The sequence below is a fragment of the Theobroma umbraticum genome, unplaced genomic scaffold, assembly GCF_002168275.2.
Source record: "Theobroma umbraticum cultivar Fairchild unplaced genomic scaffold, ASM216827v3 scaffold_81.0, whole genome shotgun sequence".
In the NCBI taxonomy this organism is placed as follows: Eukaryota; Viridiplantae; Streptophyta; class Magnoliopsida; order Malvales; family Malvaceae; genus Theobroma; species Theobroma umbraticum.
The window spans coordinates 1,717,409-1,744,809 of NW_018397268.1; the positions used below are offsets into that span (position 1 = coordinate 1,717,409).

Genomic DNA, 27,401 nt, shown 5'->3' on the forward strand with positions numbered 1-27,401 from the left:
GAGTTGAAGCGAAGTTCCTTCCTTCGTAAAATACTTATATACTTTTGATTGAGTCCAAGTATTTAATTACTTATAATTTTTCATTATTGGATTATAAATCATGTTGCTATACAACTATAAAATGAAAATAATTTGCATTTTTCTACAAAAATAAATTTATTTTTTTCTTTTTAAATTTTGGATCATAAGAAAGATCCATATAATTGTTATTGGATCCTTATAATTACTCTCATATAATGCCTTGACTTGAAAATTTTACTAAAGTTATATCAAATTGTTGATTTTTAATTTTAAATAGTGTACTATATATGTCAATTATTTAATTCTTTTTTTTTGTTTGTTCACAGAACTGGGTGTGAATCCTCAGCCTTTAATTCGCAAATGAAAAGAAAAAATCTTTCTTTGGATTCAAACTGTAAAGCTCAATTAAATCAAGCTGGAAAAGTCCTAGAAAAATCGTTTCAATTCTTCCGAAAACTTAAGCTAAGGGATAACAATATCTGAACACACTACAACAGGAAGTTTCTAGTTATTTATGGCTACGTAGGAAGGAAGGAAACAGGAAGACGCAGAACTGGGGAAGAAATAACATATGAAAGAGGGTTGCTTGTGATCCATGATCAAAGCTCATGCGGTTATGCAGAGATTGCTGTGTATAAATACTTTCATACAGGGCTCTTCTCCATTATCATCAGACTCCAGTTTATCAATTATATCAAAGAATAATATTCATATCGATCCAGCTTTGTTGATCTGCTCATACAGATATATAAATCTTTGCAGAAGATATGCCAGTGTTGCTAAAACAAAAGGACGATGGTCACCCACACCAGCTTGAGTTGAAAAACAGCGAAGTTCCTTTCTATTGCGATGGGTGCAAGGAGCTAGGATTTGGACTTTGCTACCAATGTCCCAACAAGGACTGCAATTATATTCTGCATGAGACGTGTGGGATTCGTTTGCCTCAGACATTTCACAAATTTTTTGAGACCTGCGACTTCAAATTTCACAAGGAAAATCCACTGGGGGGAATCCGAGTCTGCGACGCCTGTGCCTTGGAGATACAAGGCTTCTTGTACCAGTGCTCCCATGGGGATAAAGATTTACATCCCTGCTGCGCAAACCTTCCACCGGTCTTTTCCCTCCCGGATGTCGACATGAAAATCTACCTACGCAAAGAGATCAAATCGAAATGCTTAAAATGACAAAGCAGGAAAAGATCATCAGGCAAAGTCCAGGGTTGGTCCTATGTTTCTTCGGATGGTGCGTACTGTTACCATGTGGCCTGCTTGAGAGAAGCCTTGCTTGAGAATTGGAAATTGGGTTATTTCCAACTTGATGTTGCTGCTGCTGATGAGAATACAAAAACCCTTGCCTTACAAAATCTTGCTCCGAAAGAAGTTGCTCTCCAAGGTAGGGGGCAAAGCTCCAAAGCAATGAAGGGTATCAAGTGGTTGATCATGTTTCTCGAGCTGGTCGTTTCTGCAATATTTGGAGATCCATTGTCTCTAATTGCTTATTTGTTTATCAGCCTATGAACATTTAGCTGCTCAGCTATGATTAATTGTTTCATCTGAACTGTGAAGATATGTTAATTTGTTTTTTCTTAGCAGAAATTTGGTGATGGTATGCAATTGTTAAAATTCCTTTATGATTTAGTCGTATGGTGTTAACTTAGGCCTCTGAGCACTATGTCATTGAACCTCTTGGGTTTCAAGTGTTCAAGTGCTTTTCTAATCCTATGTGTTTTTCCGAATAAAAATGTATCTATTTATGTGTTTATAATTAAATTATTGCCATGCATCCTTGTTATATTAATCACTCAAACTTGTTGGATGAGGTTTCATGCTAAAATATGTAATATTCCTAATTTTGTTTTTAAAATTATACATTGTATATAATTTTCATTTTAAAAGTTAAGTTTCATGGAATTGGAAGGCGCCAAATTACAAATTACAAATATACCGAGAGACTTTACTATTCTAAAAACCGGTTATAGACTCATGGTGGTGACACCTTCCTCAAACTCAAGACACCCTAAAACATCAAGCATGTAAATATGCTTTTACAGACGAGAACAACATCATAAACTTGCCCAACAGCATATACAAAAAATAATCCTTAAGTAAGAAAACTATTAATCTAGAAATAATTTTTATAATTTTTTAATAAATTCAAGATTTTACATGAAAAATAAATTATAAAAATAATCATATTATATATATATATAAATAATAAAAATAAAATAAAATTTAAAAGATGACGGTCGTCATCACACGCTACCTCCCCGATGACATCTTATTGACTCAACTTCCAAGAGGAAGCTTCCCAATGGAACCTAGAGGAGCATATCACAGCCATGAGAAAGCAATGTGAACAACCATCTGGTCATCGGACACCAAAAAGACAGAAAAGGGAACGCAAAGGGGCACTTCATAGGTGGGGGAACGCGTTCAGCTTGCAATTTTAGCTGTGAACCCTGCAGACATAAATTTAGGTTCGATTTTTCTGTCGTCAAACTACCTGGAAATTTTATAGTTTAAAACAAGAATGGAAAGTACGTAGATGGAAGCTGCATGCATATTTCCCTCTGCCTTCCTCTCTGCTTTTCCTTCATTTGCCTAGAAGATTTGGAGTTGACTTGTCAAGACATACAACTCCTGATCGTATCAAGATTGATGAGAAGAGAAACAGAAAAAGAGCACGTGGCAGCCTTAGAAGAGGGTGAGCTGACAGCAAAAGCCAAAGTGTCGACTTTGGCTCGAATGGGCAAGGGCAGCATGGTAGTTTGAGGCGGATAAATTAAGCGTAAAAGTAGAATGGGGTTCATGGGCTCCGGAAATGACAAAGGTGAGGGGCCGAAGGATGGAAATGGATTGGAACAAGTAGAATAAAAATAAGAGCCCATTCAGACAGGAAACTTCTCAACACATTTATCAAATCCTGCCAATTAATATACAAAATCATGGTTCACATATATCATTGAGAGTTAGGCTTGGCTGGCTGCAGATCAAAGGAATTATCAATTAAGATTGCTTGTTGGTTTTTCTTCGTCAATAAGATATTAATTATAATAAATTATAAATTTAATTAGATAAAGTTCGTAATATTAATATGTCTTAAAAAGAAACTGTAATGAGTTATACTTATAAGATTCTTAACATAGTAGTAACATGGACTGTTATCTCTTTACGAGATTAATGATTCTTCTATGCAGCAGCGGAGGGAAAGTGATGGAGGAGTGATAGCATCTTAGTTTTTAACTTTTGTTATTATTATATATATATAATTTAATTCTCTTGTTTGTTTAACAGGAGACTTTCTATGATATAATAACTTAGTTCGGATATAAGAATCTGTACAAATATGAAAGATATCACTCGAAAAACAATTGACGATTGAGCTCAAAATGTTTCCTAGCTGCATCACAAAAATTAATTTGCAGCTCACTGCCCCTGGAACAAACACTGGGCATTGATCAATCACAAAATAAAGATTCTTGAAACATTAGCATCAAACGGATAGTGTATGCTTGCAAATCTCCCATGCATGAATATTTTTGGTCATTCATAATGAACAAAATCTTTTATAATATCAATATGATCTTTTAGATAACAGCCTTTTGGATTTATTTTTCTGCTTTTTCAGATGCTGCCATCAGACAGTATAATTGGGATACTTCCCAAGTCTGTAAAAAACTTCAGCATGATATTAATTGGCGATATTTGGTACTCGAAGATGCAATTCCGAAGCAGAGATCACAAGATGAGTTATTTTCTTGATCAATATCTTATTATCTGACAACCCTTTCTTCATCAATAGTTATTTCTTATTAAACCATGCAACATGCATTTCCATCAACAATACTAAATATTGGACATGTTACTTGTGTTAAGACAAACATGTTGACAGTCGTCATTTTTTAATTTTTAATTTTATTATTATATATATATAATTTGATATATATAGATATATGATTCTGTATATTACCCTTTAATTACTTTTTATGCAAAATTTTAAATATGCCAAGTGGAAGCGAAAACAAATAATAAATCATCCAATTTAAGCTCTTACTTGAGGCTTTTTTTTTATTCTTTTGCAGCCTTCCATACTAATGCGAAGGAGGGAAATAATTAAAAGAATTGGATTCCTTACATGGGCTTTTGCGAACTTAGCTACGACTGGAGATCCAAGTGATTTGATTTCTGTAATTAGTGAATTTTTCCAGAACTAGATTAATGTTTATTACGATCCAAAGACTGTACACACTTCTTATAATCTTAGGAAGGAGCAGAATCCACATTTTTGCATATTTTATATGTACACAAAAGATATAACAAAAATGATATGATGCCGAGCCATTGCAGTGTAGTGCAAATCTGAGGAAGAAAATCAAATATTCGTACCTTGTAGAAATGGAGTCTCCATCAAGAATTGTTGAGAGCGTAAGCCAGAATTCGTTGAAGTCACTTCGTGTACGTCAATTTTCTTATCAATAAAATTCCTGTCTTTTTATATATATATATATATATAAAATAGTCTAATCAATTATCATCTTACCAAAATCTAGATGTCACTTGAGCATAATTGGAAATTTAAGATTAATTAAATCAGATTGTTCTCCTCTTTACTTTAATAATCAGAAAATAAAATATCGAATTCAATGATTATATTTGGTTTTCATACAATTTCACTTTCCACAATAAAATTCATCAAAAATTCGTTATGATGTTTTTTTTTTAATTGAAGGTAAGGAATTCAAACTTTATTTTTTAGATAAAAAATTATGTATTAATTAATGAGTTAAATACTCGAGTGTTATATTACTATTTATGTAAATTCAATGTTTTAATTGTTAATTTGAGAGTTGGTTCAGCTTTGATTTCCTATTTTCGGCAATGGTTCTATTCGAATATTATGGTGTCGGTGGTTCTGGCTGCTGGAATCTTTTTATTATGTAGTGTTCGAGTGGTTGTTGGCCATATTATGCAGTCTGGTTCAAGCTTTTCTTCCATCTGGTTTACTCTGCTTTTGCTTCTCTCTTGCTTTCCTTCCAGCTTTACTTTTCAAAAAAAAATATATTATTTGTTTATATTTATATATCCTACTGTAATGGTGGTCAGTAAACATTGCTATCATGTCTAGATCATGATAATGGGAAAACATTGAAGTGAAATATCAAGTCAATTTTCCATCGATAAGTTTCACAAAAACAGGCAGAAGAAAAGACCAATGTGGTCAATCTAAGCAGACTTGGATTAACATGATGCTATCGTAGGAACCTGCCATGAAATTGGACATGAGGTGGCGAGGAAAGATGGATGGATCGAATTCTCCATGAAAAGACAAAGACGAAGAAGGGAAAGAGAAACCCCAGTCATTTTTTATTCCTTAATTAATAGTAACAAAATGAAATCATTCAGATGGAAGACATTTCAGTCAATGTTAGCATGCTATCAAACCTTGGTGGGGCAATTAACTACAAAAGTAATTTAATAAAGACGAAGAGGTTTTTCATTTACTACTATTTTATAGTTGGTTTGGTTAGAATTATGTTTGAACTCTCTAAATCTGCACCTGCCCTGATCCCAAGCTAGCTGTATCAGAACTGAGAAATTCCAAGATCTGCTTCCCTGGTTTCTGATCTGCTCATAATAGGTTTGTACTCACTGTTTGATTTGCTTTTGTTTTTACCATGCTGAATATGTACAACTTGCTAGAATTATGCTTCGATTACACTCCTTCATCATCACCATTGCTCCATTTATGGAACGCCATGGGTTTTCAATGCCTTGGTTCTTGAAGAGGATTGCCTTTTGGTTCTTGAGTTTGATTGTTTGTGATCAGCTTTTAATTTGAGATGTTAATTGGTTCACCTTACTTCCATGTATATTGTCTGCAAACGGTTCTCTTCGTCTATATATATTGGTTCTCTGGTTTTAGTAGCTGGAAAAAATTTTTCTATGTGGTGATCTTCCAGTGGTTGATGGCCTTATTCTGCAGCCTGGTTCAAGCTTTTGTTCTCTCTGCTTTTGCTTGTGTCTTGCTTTCCTCCCAGTTTCTTTCTTTGCAATGTGTGAAAAATTGAAACTGCAAGAGAAATATAACTGGAGTTTATCCTAACAAGTTTGATTGAATTAATCAAGTTTAGTACCAAAAACTAACATGACCATGTGCCTGCCGAAGAGGCCTGATTGTTTTGCAGGAGCTCTTAGTTTAAATCCTTCAAGCGACATGATCAGAATTAAAGCAATAAATCATTCTAGTCACCAGCAGCATGATCTTCATTTGGTCCAGTCTGATTTCTTTTACATATGCAATGGATGCGGAGCTTCAGGGTTGGGACCCCGGTTTTCATGTCCCCACCGGGGCTGCTGTTTCAATCTCCATGAAGAATGCTGCGGCATTTTCACTCCGATCACCTTGCACCCATTTTTAATCAACTGTAACTTCATCTTTTCCAGGTCAGTGCCTTCACAAAAGCCTACATGCAATGCCTGCCGGAAGATTGTATACGGGCCAAATTACTACCGCTGCAATCACTGCAATAGGAATTTACACCTATCTTGTGCAAGGCTCCCAAGGACCATAGCTGCCAGTAATGGGATGAACATGACACTTAAAAATGAGTATCAGCCTAGATGTTTATACCCAATGTGCCCAAACACCAATTCTGGTTGGTCCTATTTCTCTGCCAATGAGCACTACAGTTATCATGCTGGTTGCTGGAAAGACCAGATGCTGAAAAATGCCAATCCCCGAGCTCAGAGGAATGGACTCCTTCCTTTGTGGAACAATGTCACTCGCCCTCATCGTCTTCATTGATCAATTTTTTTTTTCCTCAAAGCTTGGTTGCTTCTAGATTTGGTCATTGATACCCGATGTCTTTGTTTTCTGTTCAGTTTGAGTTGTTTCTATTTAAATGCCTCTCGAGATTAAACTATAAATGTTGGTACATGTTCCAAGTTCTGTGACTTAAGGCAGAGGGTGTAGGCATTTAATTCAATTAAAATATAAAGATTTTTCTTTTTCTTTTTATTTTTTGACTCGTTTGCAGCTCTACCAAAGATGTAATATGAAACAAAACTATCATCATCCGCTTTCATTAACCATTTTCGGGAGAGCATACGATGAGAAAACAGATAAAACGGCAGCACAGAGAAATGCCAGGAGGAGCAGGCTAGCAGAAGCGTATGCTTTATCAAAATAGTCTTCGAAATCAAGCTTCCTTGCATCAGCCAATGCCTTTAGATCTGTGGTTGCACCAAATCCAGCAGCACAACCGGTGGCCATCACATAAGATATAACCTGCCCAACATTTGTAATTCATGTATTACTTCAATGGTATGGAAAAAGAATCCTGAATCCTGATACCTTTGTAGTCAATGTTTTACACAGACCTTTAATTAATTAATATAAGAAAATAGAAAAGAGGACAAGATGTGGCTGGGACTTAGCCGGCCCTGTCTCCATCTAACCTGAATGTAGAATATTAAGGCAGCTAGCTGTATGATATTATGGGATGATTAAGACTAACAAAAAGTTAATCGCCATGACAATTGGAAAGAGACGGAAAGCAATGTGTTTGAATCCTAGTCTGAGAGTCTGGACTGTACCTTGTCACCATAGAAATCGAAAACAAAGCCGCCATCCCCACTTATCAATCGATTTCCAGTGGCAAGATGGTACAGAGAGAAAGCGGTTTGCAAGAGTGAGTATACGAGTCCAATGATGATTGAAGCAAGCACGTATCTGCAATGGAATAGATAGGGAACTGATTAACAAATTTCAGAAATTTTGAAACTAATTTTTCAGGGGTACGATTATTTAAATTCAAGATTTTTAAATTATAATTTCAAATTTTAAACTGTAGGAGTATTTCTTTAAAGCGTTTACGTGAATTTATTTTGAGTATTTTGATTTTACGAATCTAAATACATAGTCTCTTCCTACGCTCGACAATCCGGCTAATTTTTTTCTTAAATTATACAAAAAGTAAAAAAATAGAAGAAAGAGATGAGATCAATAACGAACAACATGAACCACTCATAGAGTTGCTTGAAGAAAGCCATGGGTAACTTTGATTAGCTTCTTCATGTTTAACAATGGATGTAACCAGGACTCACCGGTAAGTATAGACGTCATCGAAACGAACTTTTAACTCAAAGATTATGTCTAATGGTACGGTTGCGGTGTCGGTGACGAGTACGACGAGCGATGCTAAGAGAAGAGCAAACATGAAGACCTTCAAAACCAGAGCAATTACTCGGGGAGCTGTTGAAGGAGGTGGAGGTGCCATCTTTTAACTTCGTTGATGTTACAATTGCCCTTACTGTTGCAATTTGCTCTCTCAATTTGCTAGAGTAGCCATATATCAGGGGCTTAGAGAGTTTTCGTCTCCAATTCAATGTGCTAATGAGCATGATTGAGGTTATCCATTTGAGGGATTGGCATTCCCTTGTTTTATACATTGGACTATATGTAGACAAAAATAAAGCCTAGAAACAAATTGAAAAGTATTTAATTTTGTCCTCTGCTTTAGTTATTGAGAATGTAAAGACGAAGGAATGATGATGATAAGGATTGTTTAGCCTTTTGTAGAAAGGCGGAGCACTCTTCGATAGGGGCGGATCTAAAATAGTTTCGTCATCTATTAATTTTTAATTTTTTATTATTATATATAAAATTTAAAATATAAAGATTCATAATTTTATATAATTATCTTTTAATCATTTCTCATGAAAAATATATAAATTCTGTTAATGGGTGCTATAGGTATTATTTAAGATTAGTTAAAATATTTTTTTAAAAATTTACATTTAATACACTATTTTAACTAATTCAAGAGGAGATAATGTATTAATTATAATTATAATTAACAAAATATAACTACAAATACACAAAAATAATATTTGGGATTTCTTTAAAATTTTAGTTTGAACAATTTACTAGTAACATAAAGCATTTTTTTATCAGAAAATAAAAAATTGCACAAATTTCTGTTATGTTGGAAAGAACTAAGAAGCTGCCATATATGGCCGGCTAAGGTTTCTAGGGTCTGAAATCTGACTACTAACCTTATAATATTCCACTTAATCTAGACCTATTGCTAGTCGTGCTAGTATAGTAAACTAGCAATAGCCCTTATATAGCTTAATTTTCCAACTGGGTCAATTAGCCTAATGAGCACTTCATATAGCAGATGTACTTTTGTATGATATGGGCTCACACCCTGCCCGGTTTCGTTGACCCAAAAATTCTAGGTGGGAAACACAATACGCTCTCTCAATTTTTTATTATATTTTATGGGCTTTGCCTTTGAGTTTACTTGTTGGCAATATACAGGGAACAAAATGGAACCATTAAGCACTTGATCATTGAATATTTGATTCAATAAAAATTATATATATTTTATAATTAAAAAATTAAGTTTTAATTTTTTAAATAATTAAATAATTAAAATTTATATTCATTAAAAACAATTTAAAAAAATAAATTCTTATGATTTACGATTAAGTTGAATATTTGAAGAGCGATTGAGTCTACTATTGAACTAAGAATTGAGAGGGGAAAGGGGGAAAGAAAAGAAAAGAAAAGAAAGTAAAAGATTTTGTTCATTTCCATGACCTCATTGCTAGAATAAGCAAATATTTTAGGAGCCAATTTTGTACGATCCACCATTGTTAAATGTGTCCCAAACTCTTAACCGCAAAGTAAAAGAAAGTAGTGAACAAAACTTTTTGATCTTAGATATAAAATATATATATATATATATATTAACTCAAAAATTATTAATCAAAATTAATCAATCTCTTGGTGTAGATTTACTAGGACAAAATAATTATGTTTCAAATCCCTTGCACAAAATTTAAAGGCTGATCTAATCAACTTTTAAGACTAAAGTGAAGACATGACTCAATTTTTGAAAAAGCAAATGATTAAGTAGGACCATGATGTTATATATCATCACAAATTTTAAATTTGGGTTTTTTTTTTATAGATTAAATATTTCGAAGAGGGGAGGGCTCTGCATGGCCCTCTTATATCTCTACACATTCCCAAATTTGTTTTTTAAAGCTTCTTGTACTTTTGGGGACCAAAAATTTTTTCTCATGATCCATTTGCCTTTAACTCCACTTTGAGAGAGCAAGAGAGCCACAAATTTAGCTGTCTATTGGCCCAAATCTTTCAGTCAAAGATTATCGGCTAATAGCCTAGGATAATACATATTCTAATAATTTTGATGTGTTTTGCTTAGTAGCATAGCATCAATGCTGTATACTGAGAATTTATATTGAGAGGAGAGCTTTTGGTAAAGGCAAGAAAATTTACTTAAGGATGAAGAATCTTTTTGGAAGTTATCTGTCGTTGGTGTTTCTTTAGAAGCTTTAAGCCCAAACCCTAGGTCATAATAAGGGGGTAATGGCTAGCTAGTGCTTATATAATAAGGACAAAATCAATTTCATTCCAAAAAGCAAAAGCTAGCTATAAGTTAGAAAATTGCCCACCTCCCTTTTTCCATTGCTAAGCTCCTTTTTAAAATTGGTTTCTCAAAAAGGGTTTGCTGTTGTTGCTAAGTCACATACTAACAAGATAGTCCAAAAAGAATTCAATTTTGGGAGTAGACAAAGGGATTAATTGTTTTTCTTTTAACAAGAAAGGGAAGAAACGAAAAGCTTTGATATTTAATTTTAATGCTTTTTTAATACATTGTAAGCAAAATATTAATTCAAATTAAAATTTCTAAAATTAAATTATATATGTATATATAATTTAAGTGATGTCCCAGATATTCCAACTCCAATAGATAGAAAGCCAAGAAGCCTTTCTAATAACCTTTATGAATGACATCACATTCCAATAAGCTGAATATATTTTTATTTATTTTTTCCTCTATAATAAGCTTATAATTGAAGCTCCATCACATCATCAACATAAACAAAAAAATAAAAATAAAAAATTAATGTAAAAGGCACATTATAATGCTTCATCAAATCGATTTCCACTTTTGAATATGAGCTTAAGCTTAACACATATGTTCCTTTCCCAGTCAAATATAGATGGTTTTTTTTCCCTGGAAGAACCATCCAAAATCATCCTCTTTTTGGTTCAATCAATATATACCATTGATGAAGTGAGTAGGGGGGAGCCTATTAGGTTAACTATTTTAGTCAAAAACTTGACAATCTAACTCAATAGGATCTCACTTTTATGACCATTCTTTGTAATTATCCTCCAGACTTTCTATAATAATAAAGAATGAAACCAAATCCATGGCTGCAACAAGAGTTAGTGCTTGATTGCGCAAGCTTCCAATAATATATGATTGATTGCATGTCCAAGGTGGGATCGAATGAAGTTGAAGTGCATGATGCAACGTTACCATCCCCATTGCAACTTTAAATATTAACTCATTAATTTGCATGCACTGAGATATTCTTTCATATTATATATTGTACGGGGTAATGTCACTTTGCTCGACAGTCGGACAGATTGACAGTAATAAGTTCATGAATATTTACCAGTTTTCAATAATTTAGACATGACAAAATTAATAAGAGAAATTAGTTTCGAATCTTTTTAACTTTTTAATATTTCCAGGTTATAACAATGGAGTATGGAGAATTCAACCCCATGAGGTGGGGAGAGCCTAGTTCAGCTAGTTTGAATTTGTAAGATACTGATGTACTCTTTGGACTGCATTAATTATTGCCAACTTTTCCCCTTTTTCTTGTTATCTCATTGCCCACCTGTTTGATTTGAATTCCCTGCTAATATTTTTATTATATTTACTCCTATTTTTAACCAAAGCTATGGGAATATATTAGATTATTTGTCTCCTTTCTCAGTCCCTCCAAATTCAAGCAAATATTGACAGTAAAGTTGAGGTCAAACTCTCTTTGTACTCGTCTCTTGATGTGAAAAGGCAAAGTTCATTAATATATGTATATATATATATATATATATATATATATATATAAAAGATTTTTGTACGAAAGAAATTATTAGAAAAGAAAGAGAAACGATCATGGAAGGAAGTTTTTTCTAGAAGTGATGACAAGAATCTAACAAGTCTATGATTGAGCACATGTGGAAGAACGTGAGGGACTGGAGACACGAAGGAGAAGGCATAGATTGGAATCTCAGAGAAAGAAAGAAAAAGAAAGAGAAAGAAATATAACGAGGACGTTTCAAAAAGAGAAAGCTGCCATGGAAACAGAGAGAACATCTCACGCCTGTAAACATTTTCCATTGTGGGCATCCAATACAATAATTTTCCAAGCAAAACTAAGTACCCTTTGCTTGGAATTCCGAGCTCCTTCTTCTTCCATTTCTCTTCTCCTTTAGAAACCCAATTGGCAATTTCGATAGACAATTTTGGATCCCTATCTCAGTAGTTACCATCCCATCAGCCGACCAGGCAACAACAAAGAAAAAAACTATTGCTCTCGAACAGAGAGAGAGAGAGAGAGAGATTTGCTTTATTGATAGATGACTTTATTCCATGTTAGTAACCAGCCTTGGTTATTGCAAAAGCAGATCCAAAACTCAGATTCCATTCTCTCATAGAACTAGAAACACCCCAAAGGGAAAAGGGTATTTAAATATATGAACAATGACATCATTTTTATCATCAAAATACTAACAAAAATGTGCCCAAAAAATACCAAAAACAAAAGCTTAAAAGCGTGGGGGGGAAAAAAGTCTTCTGATGGTGAGGATTTAGTTTGTTTTTTCCCTTCGTTTTCATACTTTTGACTCTCTCTGTGTGGTAGGTTTTGGCTTTACTTTAGGAATTTGCTAAGAAAATTGGAGAATATCTCTTTGCATGGTTTTGAGTGGGATTTTGGCGTTTTTTCTTTTCTCTTTGTCTAACTCTCAGTTCGTATTGCTGTACAAACAACAGCAACAACCACAACAACAAAATCAGTACCTTCTTTCTTTTGTTTGGTCAAATTTCATATAATTACATAATCATTTTTTAGTCCACAAAGCAACAAATAAGTACTTCTCTTAGGTTTAGTTTATTTTTTTTTTCTATTTTTTTGGTTATTATAATTACAAAATCATTATCAAATCCTCTTTCTACCTTTCTCTTTTCTTGGGGTGAAAAATTTTTTCTTTTACAACCGTTGGCAACATGGCATGGGCACAGACTTATATGCATTCAAATATCAAATTGTTTTTCTTTTCTTGGGAGGGTGAAAAATAACTAACCTCAGGTTAAAATTCCTTAAAAATCTGAGACCAAGAGACATCTGGGAATTTGGAATTTGCTAAGAAAGATGATTAAAGGGGAACTGAGATGCTCAGTGATCCCCCTAGCAGTAATGTTGAAATGACTTGGTTTCAAGCCTTGGTGTTTGTTGAGTACAAAGCATGGAGTCATACCAGAAAGGACTGTTCCACTTTCAGAGTACTCTCCACCAGAAAAATAAAAAAGGCTGAATTTTGCTCACTGTTTTTTGGCCTAAAAATGGCAAAGTTGTGTGCCATGGGAAACTAATTATTTCATGATACGTGCTTCCTAGGGTTATCACCATAATATGTAAGCAAACAAGTAAAGAAGAAACCCCCAGAAAAGATAAAAGAGTAATGGATAACAGTACTGATCATCTTTATGAAATGGATTCAGGCCATGGTTATAAGCTATGCTTCACGTACTTATATTACCTCTATTGAGGACTAATCATCTTGCTGCTGAAGATAACACTGATCATAAATCAATAATTATTGATTAATGTATGCAATTTAGCAAAAGAGATAGTCCTTAAACTTCACAAAGGAGACAATAAAAGGTGGCAGATTGAGAGCAAAATGAATGAAGAAAACCAAAAAATAATGGATACATTTTCACATAATATCAAGGGAAATCACTTAGTACAAAGCATTTGATCATCATCAACTATAACAATAATCTATCTCTTTCATGTCAGATACCGAAACTCTCTCCATGGATTACAAAGACCTACTTAATTTGTTCTTAGAGAATTACAATAGAAGAACACAACAACAACAAAAAAATGAACAACAGCAAATAATTTTTCGAGGGTAGAAGTCTACCATTTTTCTAAAGTCTTCTTTTAGTAGATCAAGGGAGTGATCATGACGAGTAATTCATTCGATCCATTCCTTCCCAAGTGGTGTCATCAACTTTCTCATCATTATCAGGTTGGAACTTGATTTTTTTTTTTTGTTGGCAAAAGTTAGAGCTGTTCATTGAAAATCCTTATCTATGAGTTGATTTCTCTTTGATGGAACCTGTGAGTAATTCAACCCAAAAAAAAAAGAAGAGAAAAAGAAGATTGGATTGGGTTCTGGGGGGAAGAAAAGATATAAAAGAGAGAAAACAAAAAGAAAATCACAAGAGATGGCTGGTGGAAGAAGAGGTGAAACCAGAAAGATCAGTCCATGCATTGCCACCACCACCACCCCAGTATTGATCACTTCCTGAAATTCCCAAAAAATTCCTTGATAAATTCAACCCTTGATGACGAGTGTCTTCCATTTTAACAGCTGCCAACTGAGTAATCGCACTCTCCAATGGCTTAGAACGAAGCTGACCACCATAACTTGGTGCCTCCATACCTTCACTTTCAAACGGATATAACCCGGCTGGAGGCTCCAAACTAGATAAAAATGGAAATTGTTGAACTTGTTGCAGTGATCTCCACTGTTCTACTAGTCCATTTGTTAACATTGACCCACCACCACTTGAGCTAGTTCCAATATGAAAATCCATGTTATTAGCACTAGTACCACCGGTGCCGCCTGTCGCCGCAGCCACCTGAGCCTGAATTCCCCCAAAATTTATTCCAATATCACCAGAATTATAGTCACCAAGATGATGTAAAGGGGGCAATAGAGGCAATTGGGGTGGTGCTGGGGTCATGTGGCCTAACATATCAGTGCAACTATTTGAAGCAAGTGTACTTGAAGATGAGCTTGACCCGGTTTGGCGTTCGGATACTGCGGGAGACTTTGATCTATTACTTCCTTTGCTTCTTTTGTTTCTTCTACAACCACCGCCAACCGGCACGTTCCTTAAAGCGCCGCCTCTAGTCCAGTATCGTCTGCAGGTTTTGCAAAAGTGACGAGGCTGGGTAAGGCTGTAATTGTTGAAGTAACAAAATTTAGTATTCGTTGATTCACATCGAGGGCACTTGAGAGCTGCTTCAGGCTGTGGTATCTTGGCTAGCCTGGCTCGTTCCGCCATTGACCCAGGCCTAATAGCTCCTGCTCCACCACCACCAACTTGAGGTGGTGGTGGCGGTGGTGGAAGCTGAGGATTATGATGATTATCACTAGTAACTCCAGGTTGCTGAGTTGGTGGCTGCGCAGAACAAAATCGAATGTGTAAAACAAAAAACTTATAAAACTAAAAACATACAGAAAGAAACAAAAAAAATAAAAGAAGATCAAATATATGGTATATTCAAGAGAAGATTAGAAAAGGGTAGGAATATTATTTATCTTTAATTGGCTTTTTTGGAGAAGAAGCTTGCTAGGGAAAGAAAAGAAAAGAAAAGCAAAGAAAAAATCTGGGGAAAAAGGAAATATTAGTAAAAAACATTACCTGTTGCCAGTTGTGTGGATCTAGATAGACGGGAACAGATGAGAAAACCATGGTGGCTTGAGCTTTGTATCTTTTGTAAAGGCTGATAAGGTTTTAGGGGAGATATGGTGGAGAATCACATCAAAACAAGGGAGTTGCAGAGAAAGGAAAGAAAGAGAGAAGGTGAGAGAGAGGGAGAGAGATGGAAAGATAAAAGGAAAGCTTGGGGTGAGTTTATTTATTTTGTTCCTTGTTCTCCTCTCTCTCACACCCCACTCTCTCTTTTTGTTTTATTAAATTTTTAGGGTTGCAAACAATTCTTTCTTTGTTTCTTTATTTATTTTCTTAGTAAGCAAGCTTCAATTTCTTTATGTTGTTCTTGTGTTTTTTACAGTGCCCGAAAAAGATATTAGTGGCCATGCATGCTTTGGGAAAGACAGGAAACCCTAGGTGAAACGTAGTAACTATAATGAATAAATTATTCATTATGATCATAATAAAGGAATTAAGGAAGAAAATTTAAACAAAAGTTGGTCTTGGTGGGGGAGTCTTATGGGTGGATGTGTCACAATCGAATGTACCTTTGTTTCTTGGGTTTGTCCCCTTGAGGATTTTTCTTTTGTAAGGATTTCTCTTTATTGTTTTCCCCCTCCTTTTGTTGTCTATATGTGTAGATTATTGTAAGGTAAAGTTTTACATTACCTTTTGCTACAAATTGTCGTATTTTTTCCAATTAGCACTGTGGGATTTTGGCAAAGAACCCATGAAAGATCTCTCTCAATACCCAAAAGATCAGTTGAGAGACAAGAAAACAAGTGTGAAAAGAAATGGAATATTTTAGGTATAGTATGATTAAGCAAACCCTATAGTGATACATTTAACATATTCTTCCACTTTTCTTAATCACCCATTAATTATACATTTACCCTGTTTTGTGCATGACTTTGATTTTTTTTCTTCTTCTTCTTCTTCTTCTTTCTTTTAAGTCAATACAAAAATATGTTTAGATGTGAGTCAAAAGGAATTAGTAGCATGATGGGAAAAGAGCCAAGAAAAAGATTGGCTAGCAATTTGAACCATTCAATTAAAAGGATGTTTAATTCTTTATTATTAAGATCAAACCAAGTCTACAGCTGATTTATTCATGGCCGAAGACTCAAATCGACGTTCATATTATTATTGATAATTAATCAATTGATCTTTGCTTTTTTTAAAAAAAATCAAACAAGTTCACATTTTTCATATGGGATCCAATATGAAAGTAAATAGAATAAAAGCAGTATTTCTTTTCTAAAGTGCAGTTAGAACTCACAAGGTAGACCAAGGTCAATCTTTATAGGACAAAAATCAGGAAAAAGACCATTTCTCATACCCCTTTTTTTTTTAATGCAAAAGGAAGCTAATTCCAACTGAAATAGAGAAATCAATTAATCTAAGTTCTGCCCTTTTTTAGAAAAAAAAAAATAAGGGGAAGTAGGAAATAACTAGTTCATGGCAGGTAAAGTGAATGCGACTTCCTTATTACTTTTAAGCTTGCAAGAGTACAAAAATCAATTGATAAGTAATTTATGTTCATTGCATTAAATAAATATCTCATAGACATAAATACTTAAAAAATTGTTTCATAGCTCTTATATGTTTAATGATTAATCGTTATCAACATTAGCAGGATACCTGCTGTGCTGAAAATTTGAAGAATGTGACAGAAATTAAACTGGCCTAGCTAGGATCTCAATCCACATCACCTAATTATAACAAGCTCAAATCAAATCTTCAAAACCCTAAGGTGAGAGATGTAAGATGTTGTTTCTCATGATGAGAACTCTCTTTGAGAGTGAGTTTTTTAGACAGGTACCATTCATCATTAGACCCTCACCTTACAAATTTTTTTGAGAAGCAGATGAAATAGTTTCATTAAGAGAAAAATTTACAAAAAATTATCCTGCAGAACGATAATGGTGCAAGACTGTATAAGAATTGATATAAAACCTCATTCATTGTTTGTCCTGTGTAAAATAACAAAATCAAACTAGTCCAATTGCAATGAGATCATACCACAACAGAAGAGAAAACCTTATAAAATATCCAATCACAAGAAGAAAAGGCTCAAGGAATAAACTGAATCATCCCACCACAACCAGAGTTGAATCTTTCCTGTACAGCAGAAACCACAACAAAAAACTGTTCAATTTAAACTTTTTAATTGAGTAATTTTGGCATAATATTTGAATTTCTTTGATTAATTATTATGTTCAAAGTGCAATTTTCATGTGAATAAATACGTTAATGATAAAAATTACATATTCTCGAATCATTTTGAATGATTCTTAACGCAGTCTGAATCTATCGACATTTTAATTTTTTAAAATTCTTAGATTAAGACCAATAATAAAAGTATATTACACGAATCATGCAAGACATTTATGTATATACACATATAAGCATCATAAACTTTATTGTGGATAAGATTGAGCCAATATACCCTTATTCACGAATTGAATACGATAGCTAATCTAAGAATCATACTAGAATTTTCCTAAGAAATGCTTGGACTGACCAAAAGAGAAAAGGGCAAGTTTTTTGATTAATTTTCCATTTCCTTTCCCATGGGGTGTGGTGATGGTGGTGGTGGCCAAGCCGCCGTGTGTGGGATGAAGAGATTAGTCTTCATCAGATGCTCACGGTCGGGTGAGGTTCACTTTTCCCACGTGCCACGTCAGATCCCACTGGGTCCCACGACACCTTCTTGTAAGGTTCTTGTCTTTGGGCCCCAACCTTAGAAACAGGCCGTATAAATATATATTATATATTTTATTAAGCAAATATGCTCCTTCAATTCCTTCTCTATCTTGGCATTGGGTCGGTGAAAAAGTAGGTCTCACCACCACAGCTCTGAGAGAGGGTCCCCACACATGAAACATGAGGCCGAAATTTTCGTTCAAGCTTTCATGGGGTAACAGACATGGATCATGCAATGAGCAACCCTCCCCCGTTCTTGCTTTGATGATGAAATTTGGACCCTCTGATCGATTCTAAGTGTGTTTAAGGGGAAAGAAGGAATATAAAAGAGAGCAAGAACATATGTTTTCAGGTTCAAATCTGGCTTAGAAAAAGATTGATGACAACTAGATGCCACATCAGCTCAATTACTTCCACGTCATGTCTTTATCATCCATCCATTTTACGTTAACCATAGAACTAACCTCGCAAAAACAAAAGACATTTAGGTCTCAAATAGAAATTGAATTTTAAAATTTTAAGATCAATTTTTTAAATCGTGATAAATTTTGAAAAATGATAGTTTGATTATTCATAATTGAATATTTAATTTAATAATTGATATATATATCTCTTTTCTGTTTAAAAGATTAGCAGTTGATGGATAATGTGAGAAAATGCTAATTAGAGTTGATACGAAAAAATTTTTATAAAGATACATCGAGGTAGGATAAGTCATGTTATATCTAACCTTATGTCGATAAAATTTAATCGATATTTTTGTAGATCTTAATTATCAATTAATACAAATACAAATGTTTAATTGAGAGTGGTATTTATTGATAAAGACTCAATGATCATTTTGACATGCAAAAGAATGTTTCGATGATAATATATATATATATATATATATATATTGATGTACCTATAGGATCATAATCAATAATCAATACAATTAATCATTGATTTACAATCACGAAAAGTGACTTATACGAGATTGTATCGGGGTTCATAAATTAATGGATAATTTTGACATGATTATTCCATTTCACTAGAGACAAGTAACATTTGAGTGTTTGTATGTTTGTGGAATTTTTCTATATTTTTTTTTAAAAAAAATTCTGTAAAAGAAATGAAGGTGAAAAGGCTTGGTTGGTTGCATTATGTTGCATGGAATGGGGTCCATGAAAATTGCTTTGTTACTTGAAATTACCTATCATGCATATGGGTTGTGGCCCTCAAGTGGGTGGCACAAAATCAAGGACCCTTTTATGTGTATATATAAATTTTTTTTTCTCTAACAATGTAAAGTTTATTTAATGTCAGAAACTAAATACAAAATTATAATATTTGATAAGAATATTAATCACAAAAAACAAACAAACACTTGAAAATGAATTAAAATAAAATCATAACAAAAAGAAATGAATCGTCCTTAAATTCACTTCATTCTATCATTACATATTAAAATATTTTCACATGTATATATAAAATAAAAAAGAGATTTTTTTCTTTATATTAAGTAATAAAATAATAAAAAATTATTAATTTAACTTATTTTTTGAAGACAAAGTAAAATTATTTTCATTGTTGCACTGTAAAAGAACAAGATCCCACAAGAGAAAAGCATAAAGAAGCGGGTCTTACATTCAATAGATGAAACTCTAAACTCTAGAATCAATCTAGGAAAGGGCACTCAGACCGATGTTTTAATGAAATAGTAATTACATCAATAGGCCAAATTGCAAAAACCTAAAAAGATATAGTCAACAAAGTCAAAATGTGTATACTAATATCAAAAGCCAAAGCATTAGACATGTTATATTGGCTAATATAATCCATTGATTCGCAAAACATTTTAAATTCGTAAAAAAAAAATTAAGAGGGGAAAAAGAGTGACAATTTTTTTCAAAAAATTTTGCAATCTTTCAAAAAATATGACCGTTTTCATGAGTTTTGAGATTATTTTTTAAAATATATTTGTGTTGTAGTTAAATCTGAAATTATTCTTTTAATTTATTTTTATTTCTAATTATATTCTTCTATTTTCTTTCATGATCTAATATGTCAAGAAAAGCTTTTACATATAATTTTTCTAATTATAGTTATAAACTAATAAAACACAGATAGGCATAAGTGCATTTATACATATACATGTCTCATTGTTTTCATAAAAATTTTCAAAAAAGAAAAAAATATGTTCTAAGAATACACGTAATTACATACAAAACCAAATAAAGAATATATATATATATATATATATATAACATTAATTAGCTGGCAATAGTAAGTTAAAACTCAATTTCAATTGGGGACTGACAATGAAAACTTAGCACGTTTAATTTGATATATGGAAGAAGTGACCTGCCTAATCAATTGAATGGAGGTTGAGGATAAGATGGGACGCCCTAGATTTGATAATCCCTTCCAACGACTAATATTTAATTATATAAAAAGTCTATACTACCTACATCTTAATTAATTTAACACCCACTCTTTTCTCCTTTTTTTTTTCCCTTCAGTCCATCAAATATTTTCCACGTATCCCACAAGCTGGCAAGATTCAACTCCAAGTTTCCCTTGATCAATTGTTAGATAGGTTCTTCTTTTCATTAAATTAAAAAATTGATATTTTTATTTTATATTATTTGTAATTCTTTTTAACCCTATAAATTCTAATCGACGAAATGTCTGATATGGAGACAATAATTTCTTTTTTAAAAAAAGTATAATTCGATTGATTATTGATAATGAATACATAAATATCGACTCCAGTTTGCTTTAACGATCCATTGAACTCATAGCTGCATTGCTGTTAGATCTTAGCTTGCAAAGACAATAATTATTTACACGTATATTGTTTAATTCAAGTTGTTTATATAAGGACTTTGGAATAAAGACAAGTGGAACTACAATTGCAAGGGATTGGTGTGTCTTTCATACAAAAAATAAGCATATCTCACTCATTAATTTTCAAGAAATTGTGTTGAAAATGACATCTCAAGAGATTTTTGAAGATATGGGATATTTCAAGAGAAAATTGGTCAAGGGAAGAGCAACAAGACTTGGCCTATACGTACATTTATTCCCCAAACATGAGATTTTGAGCGGTGTCACCTTCAATTTCATTTTGGGGTAATCACAATCCATGCACTATGGTCCACTGGATCTAGCAAAATATCGAGCTGTGGCCTCTGGCCATGCAAGTTTGTTGAGAAATTGACCCAAGAAAGAGAGAGAGACATAAAATTTAGGCATATCAAAATTCAACCAATGTATTTAGATAAAAGACTTTATATTTGATTACAAAATAAATAAAATAAAAACTACAAATGGGAATCATATTTGACAAAGTGCAGGGCCAACAACCATAAGATGTGTATTCTGCTAAAAATTTATAGACAGTTATGCCTTTGTTGGCCAGGTCATGAAGACTGTAGAGAGACTTTACTTTCTTTTTGGACCAATTGACCCTTCTTTAGACCCAAAAAAAGAGAAACCAAATTGGAAACTCCAATTCACACCCACATGCCTCACACAAGGGAGAGAGAGTTAAACCTGTTGGAACAACATGGCATGGGAAAGGTTGAATTCAGCTTTAAAGTCATAGTAACATTGATGTACTATACCCCAAAAAGAATCTGCTGGTAATGTTTTAATGGATAAATTGTTATAAACATTGCCATTCATCATAAAAGGCTGAAAAAGAAGGAAAACATATTTTCAGGACTCTGTCCCAATCTTCCATTGGCAAAGAAATTGTGGTCCAAGGCCATGGTGGTATCTTTAATTTCCCTTTGCTTCTTCCTCCTCAAATGGACCCTTACTTAGCCCCTTATTTAATATGGTATTATTATTCTTACACAGCTCAAACTCAAAAGTTCACACTGCATTTCATGATTATTTCAAGGGAAATGTTAACCAATCTCTAAAGACATTAGTCAAGGTAATACTTTTAGATAATGTTTGATGAAAGCAATGCATTAAATACAAATTTTGTTTAAAAAATAATATTTTAATTAACTACACTTAATCAGAATCTGCAACACCCGTTAATTGGAACTTTTGGTTTTAATAAGTTAGGGTATTGGATGATATACAATTCAAATGAATTCACTGTTTCAACTATGGATTGGGGTAGGAGACAAATTTTCATTGATAGAGAATTGACATACATTCACTCAGCTAATATTCAAATGTTATAATTATTTTCTTTTCTTGCAAAGTCTTATCCATCAAAGCAAAGTTTTTGAAAGATAATCAATCGGTTGTCACATATGATATAGAGCTAACTACCTTGAAATATTTCTTGGATTTTTTTGGGAAGAGAATGATGCGAAAGTAAAGGCCAATGAGTTAGTTGAGTTCTGGATTTATTTGAGTTCTGTGTTAATTAAGTTTGGTAAAAGTTCTAATCATGCTTCAAGTAATCATTAATGGTTCCAAAAGACTGGTTATGTATAGTCAAACTTGTCTCAAAGCAAGATTTATTCTAGCATCCAACATCACATCTTGGGTGAATTACAATAAAATTAATAATACTTAATTACCCTTTTTCAGCTATTTTTTTAAAATAAAATATCTTCATATATATTGACCATCTTAAATGTATATAACTGTGAATCTAATCGGTATTATATCGATTTATTGTATTGAATGTAATAATTATATCATATACGTTAAGAATTACTTATTCAGCAAGATCGTGATGGATAAATATAATTCAATTAAATAAATTATGAATAATTTAGATTAGTTTGTTATATGCCTACATCAAATTAAATGAATTTGAGGAGAAGAGGGAGAGATAAAGTAATTAGAAGTGTCAATTTGTACAGCAAATGAACCCACGATGCCTTATTAAATTGCAAGAGGACATTTCATACATTTATAAATACATAAATGGCATATGACAGTCCTTTTTAGATTGATGTTAATAGGACAGACAAAAAACTTAATACCATGCCATGTTTTAATTAATGATATATCTGAATTCAAAGGAATTACCTATCAAACACTTTCTCTTTTCCATTTGATCTTATTTGCAAAGGATATGCCCTACTATCCAACTATATACCATTAATCGAGATAATTATGAATTTAATTAATATAAAAAGAATTAAGCACCCTGATTAGCCTCCATAATAGCATATTCCCATATGCTCAAAGGTCTAATTACATATCTTAGTACTGTCGGATTTTTTGAACATTCTTATAATACAAAATAGTATGTAATTAATTAATTATTGCCTTTACATCTTCAAAGATAACGATTCTTTGTCTTTAAAATTACATGGTGAGGTCAGTCTCATTTGGCCCACCAACGCATGGCCCCTCTTTAATTAATTTATCTGATTGCAACTAACTAAATCATGCCATGTCTTCAATTTAAAAGTCCCATTCAGCAATAATTTTTGATAGTAATTATGAAACTAATATATACTTTGTAAAGTGTTTAACATCTTCTTTTTTTTTGAGTAGATGTTAATGATGGGTACTTACCAACTAATTAATACACTCCTAATTGTCTGAGGTCTATGTTTAATTAGCAAAGGAAATTGAAATTTAATTTCATTAATTTTTCTAAATATGACAAATTAATGATTTGAAATAATTATTGAATCTTATGAGTATTTATCAGTTGAAAATATTCCAAAAGTGGGAGTAACTTGGAGGGGGGAAAAGGAAAAACATATCACCTTGAGGCAAATTTTAGTGGGAAAATTCCTGGCATCAATTCCTTAATTTCCAAGGTTTATGCATTTGACCATGCAGGGTGCCTTTAGGCAATATTTCCTTGTCAAAACTTTCTGTCTTTGATAGCAGATTCATGAAATACATCTGAACATAAATCTTTCTACCATGAAATTAATATTTGATTGAAAGAGTGGAATAATTAGACAAGTATATTTATTTAGTGAGGTAGTAGTATGTATTTTCCGTATCTGGCCTGTAAGTTAAACTTTTCATTAGCCATGAAGTTACATCAAACATTTGGTTTCTTAAAAATGCATTTCAATTTCTTAATCTGAAGTGAAATTTAGCAGCTAATTTGATTGAAATTCCATCTCCTTGAGCTAATTAAGATTGTGAGGGATGGGGGACAAAGTTTCAAAAAATGAAAAGCAAGAAGATAATGAAACAAAAACCCAGTATAAATTTCGTTTTGAAAATCTCGAGTTTGAATCAAAAAATATAAAAATTCAAATATTTGGCATTATTTACTATTAATACAGCTACAAGCTCTTTGAACAAGAGGTCAGAGAGATCACAAGGCAAAGAAAGTCCTAGAAGGTAAATACATGAAGATTTTAAAGACAATATAAGATCATCAAACCACATGACCTTAAAGCATACCCAGTTGCCTGCAAAGTGGTGATTATTTTTGAGGAAGAGGATCGTGCATGCAACTATTGATGGAAAGAGAGATCGAAACCCTGAATTGTTTTTTGTAGCATGTGATTTAGGAAAAAGGTTTTTCTAAGGTTTGGGTGGTGTCGGAATCTAATTCCCATATCTAATCAATCTTTGGCAGAATATATGTATCTTTTTAGCTTATTTCCATGCAAAGAAAAGCAAACCCTTCCCTTCTTGTATGCAGATATATATATATATATATATTAATTATATATAGACACATATATTCAGACATGGTTGGAAAGGAAGCTTGGGTTTTGCAGCTTTTTGGCCACTAGTATTTTTTTGTTCACTTGCTGTCACCTTCCCATCCCACATTCTTCTTTCTCTCAAAAAAGATAATTTTATATAATACAAGTGATCCATATAGCACAATGGTCAAAGTACTTTACTTTTTTTTCTATTTAATTTTTTTGAAAGGCAATTAGTGATTTCATTGCTAGTAATAGTGAAATATAAAAAAAAAAAAGGACTACCCTTTTGTAGTAGTAGAGCATACAGCACATGCAGAACATGAAGCTCCTTGTCATGAGTTGTCCTGCGTGAAAAATTGCGAAAGCGAGAAAAGAAAACTCATCAGGTTGCATTTGTGATCAAACTACCAGGTGAAATACTTAACAAGCTCTCTATGAACATTCTATTTAATTCATTAGTTAGGTTAATAAGAGATAATTAAAGTGTTATAGCATAAATCACTATAATAATTACAAATTTTACACGTAAATCAAGAAATTACTATGAACAACATCCAAACATGAATTAAAGATTGAACCCTTTTTAATGGAATTGGGAATTTAAGATTCGAATTCTCTCGTTTTTTTAAATTTTTTTATATGTACCGAAAAAAAATATAAATATGCAAAATTTAACGGTTTAGATCATTCACATTAGAGAGGAAGATGCTTAAACATCAAAACATTATCTCTCAATTAAAAATGTGATCAAAACAGCTAGCTAGTGCATTCATTATGTAATTGGCTTAATTAAGAGTAGTTAAACCCTTCCTTAGCATGAAATAATTGTGCATTAACATTATATAAGGGAAAAAGTAGGATTATGTGGACAAGGGGCTCACGTGTGTTTAGGGAAGGATTAAAGCAGAGGGAGAGAGAGAGAGAGAGGTAGATGAAAATGAGTGATTAGGAAGCTGACAAATCGGGCTCACGTGCTTTTCCCATGAAGATTCTAAAGCCAAGATTCCTAAATAATTTTTTAAGACCGTTCAATCTGCCACTGATTAAGTTTGATTTTGTTTTCGTAAATTGTAATCAAAGCCTTCCAAGCATGAGGTTAGTGCGAGTGGTCCATCAATTACTAGTTAATTTTCTCGCTTCTGAATAATCAAAAGTATACTTTCACATTTTTGGAAGGTGATTCTAGACCTTATTTGGAAAATTGTGAGTCATGTTTATATTAGCTAAAAATGATTATATAAATATTTATAAACTTAAGTCACATCTCATTTTTTATTGATATGAGATTCGTAACATTTTATTCTACCTAATTGTGTAATGCTTTTATTATATTGTACTTGCTCTTTACCCATAGAATAGAGGGATCTTTATATTGATCTAATTCTATTTCGACCTTAATATATTTTATGAGAGTTCCGTATTAGCAAAGATTTGAATATATTCTCATACAATTTGTTATGAACTTATTTTTCAATTCAAAAGACACACTTATTAAATGATGGAAAATCTTTATTTATAAACTTAAAACTAGCTCCATCTCTTAATATGAATCCGTAACACCAAACTGCATGCATAAACCTATATGCTACATAAAGTCAAGTTTGGATAGGATTTTCTAGATATTAGCTCGTCTTGAGATATTAATCGGACTCCACTTGACTTGTGAACACTTTTAATCACACCAATTTTCTTTTTGATAAAATTAAATCAATGATTGATGGGTAATAATGAGCCCAAAACACAAAGGTTGGGCCTTAGATTCGACGAAGCTAGTCTTCATAAGCCCAAATTTAATTCTTTCTTTAAAAGATGGTGCAGGCCCAAGAAATAGAGAGTCGCAGTTCTTCTCTTGGGTCCTGGGGTAGCATTCTGTCTCTGCAATACTCAGGCTCAAACCCATACTGGAGAGAGCACACCCAAACTCATTCATTGGCATGGATTTCGGGTTGTGTTTGGAGCCAAACCCGGCACAGCCTGGACCCATCAAAGCGCGTGGCCGACCTCGTCAGAAAAATCAAAATTCTCACCCGCTAAGCAAACTTTGAAAAACACACGCAACCAAAAAATTGTAGTGGGCCTGCACTTTTTCCAAATCCAAACCGAATCTCAGCCGTCCATCCTTTTAAAACCAACGGCTCAGAATCCCCATTTTCCCTCCGAACATTCTAGAACCCAAACAAAGAAAACGAAAACCATATAAAAACACCAAACCTAACTCCGAACCACACACACGCTCAAATCGAAAGAACGATACCCTTTCGTATCTTCTCTCTTCTCCATTTATTCTTCATTTTTCCTTTGATTTTTGTTGGAATTTTTGGAAATGGCCGGAAAAGGAGAAGGGCCGGCGATCGGGATCGATCTAGGAACGAGTACTCGTGCGTCGGAGTATGGCAACACGACAGGGTCGAAATCATCGCTAACGACCAAGGCAATCGTACGACTCCGTCTTATGTCGGTTTTACTGATACCGAGCGTTTGATCGGCGACGCTGCTAAGAACCAAGTCGCCATGAA

At 33.2% G+C, this 27,401-nt stretch overlaps 2 protein-coding genes and 1 pseudogene across 3 annotated transcripts; 1 reads left to right on the forward strand and 2 right to left on the reverse strand.

The window, feature by feature from the left end:
• Positions 1-707: 707 nt before the first annotated feature.
• On the forward strand, positions 708-1,884 carry LOC110425387 (uncharacterized; annotated as a pseudogene).
• Positions 1,885-7,092: 5,208 nt separating this feature from the next.
• Positions 7,093-8,299, reverse strand: LOC110425473 (CASP-like protein 4D1). The gene is made up of 3 exons (XM_021440406.1): positions 8,127-8,299; positions 7,617-7,752; positions 7,093-7,308 (listed from the first exon to the last, which is right to left on the reverse strand). The coding sequence occupies exons 1-3, from the start codon at positions 8,297-8,299 to the stop codon at positions 7,093-7,095; spliced, it is 525 nt and encodes a 174-aa protein (XP_021296081.1).
• Positions 8,300-13,831: 5,532 nt separating this feature from the next.
• Positions 13,832-15,788, reverse strand: OBP3 (OBF-binding protein 3). 2 transcript variants are annotated; one of them, XM_021439913.2, is made up of 3 exons: positions 15,578-15,788; positions 14,398-15,334; positions 13,832-14,262 (listed from the first exon to the last, which is right to left on the reverse strand). In XM_021439913.2, exons 1-3 carry the CDS (start codon positions 15,626-15,628, stop codon positions 14,231-14,233), a joined length of 1,020 nt encoding a protein of 339 aa, XP_021295588.1. In that variant the 5' UTR covers positions 15,629-15,788; the 3' UTR covers positions 13,832-14,230. The 2 variants fall into 2 exon arrangements, with proteins under 2 accessions (XP_021295588.1, XP_021295587.1); XM_021439912.2 differs by having other exon boundaries at positions 13,833-15,334.
• Positions 15,789-27,401: the final 11,613 nt, after the last annotated feature.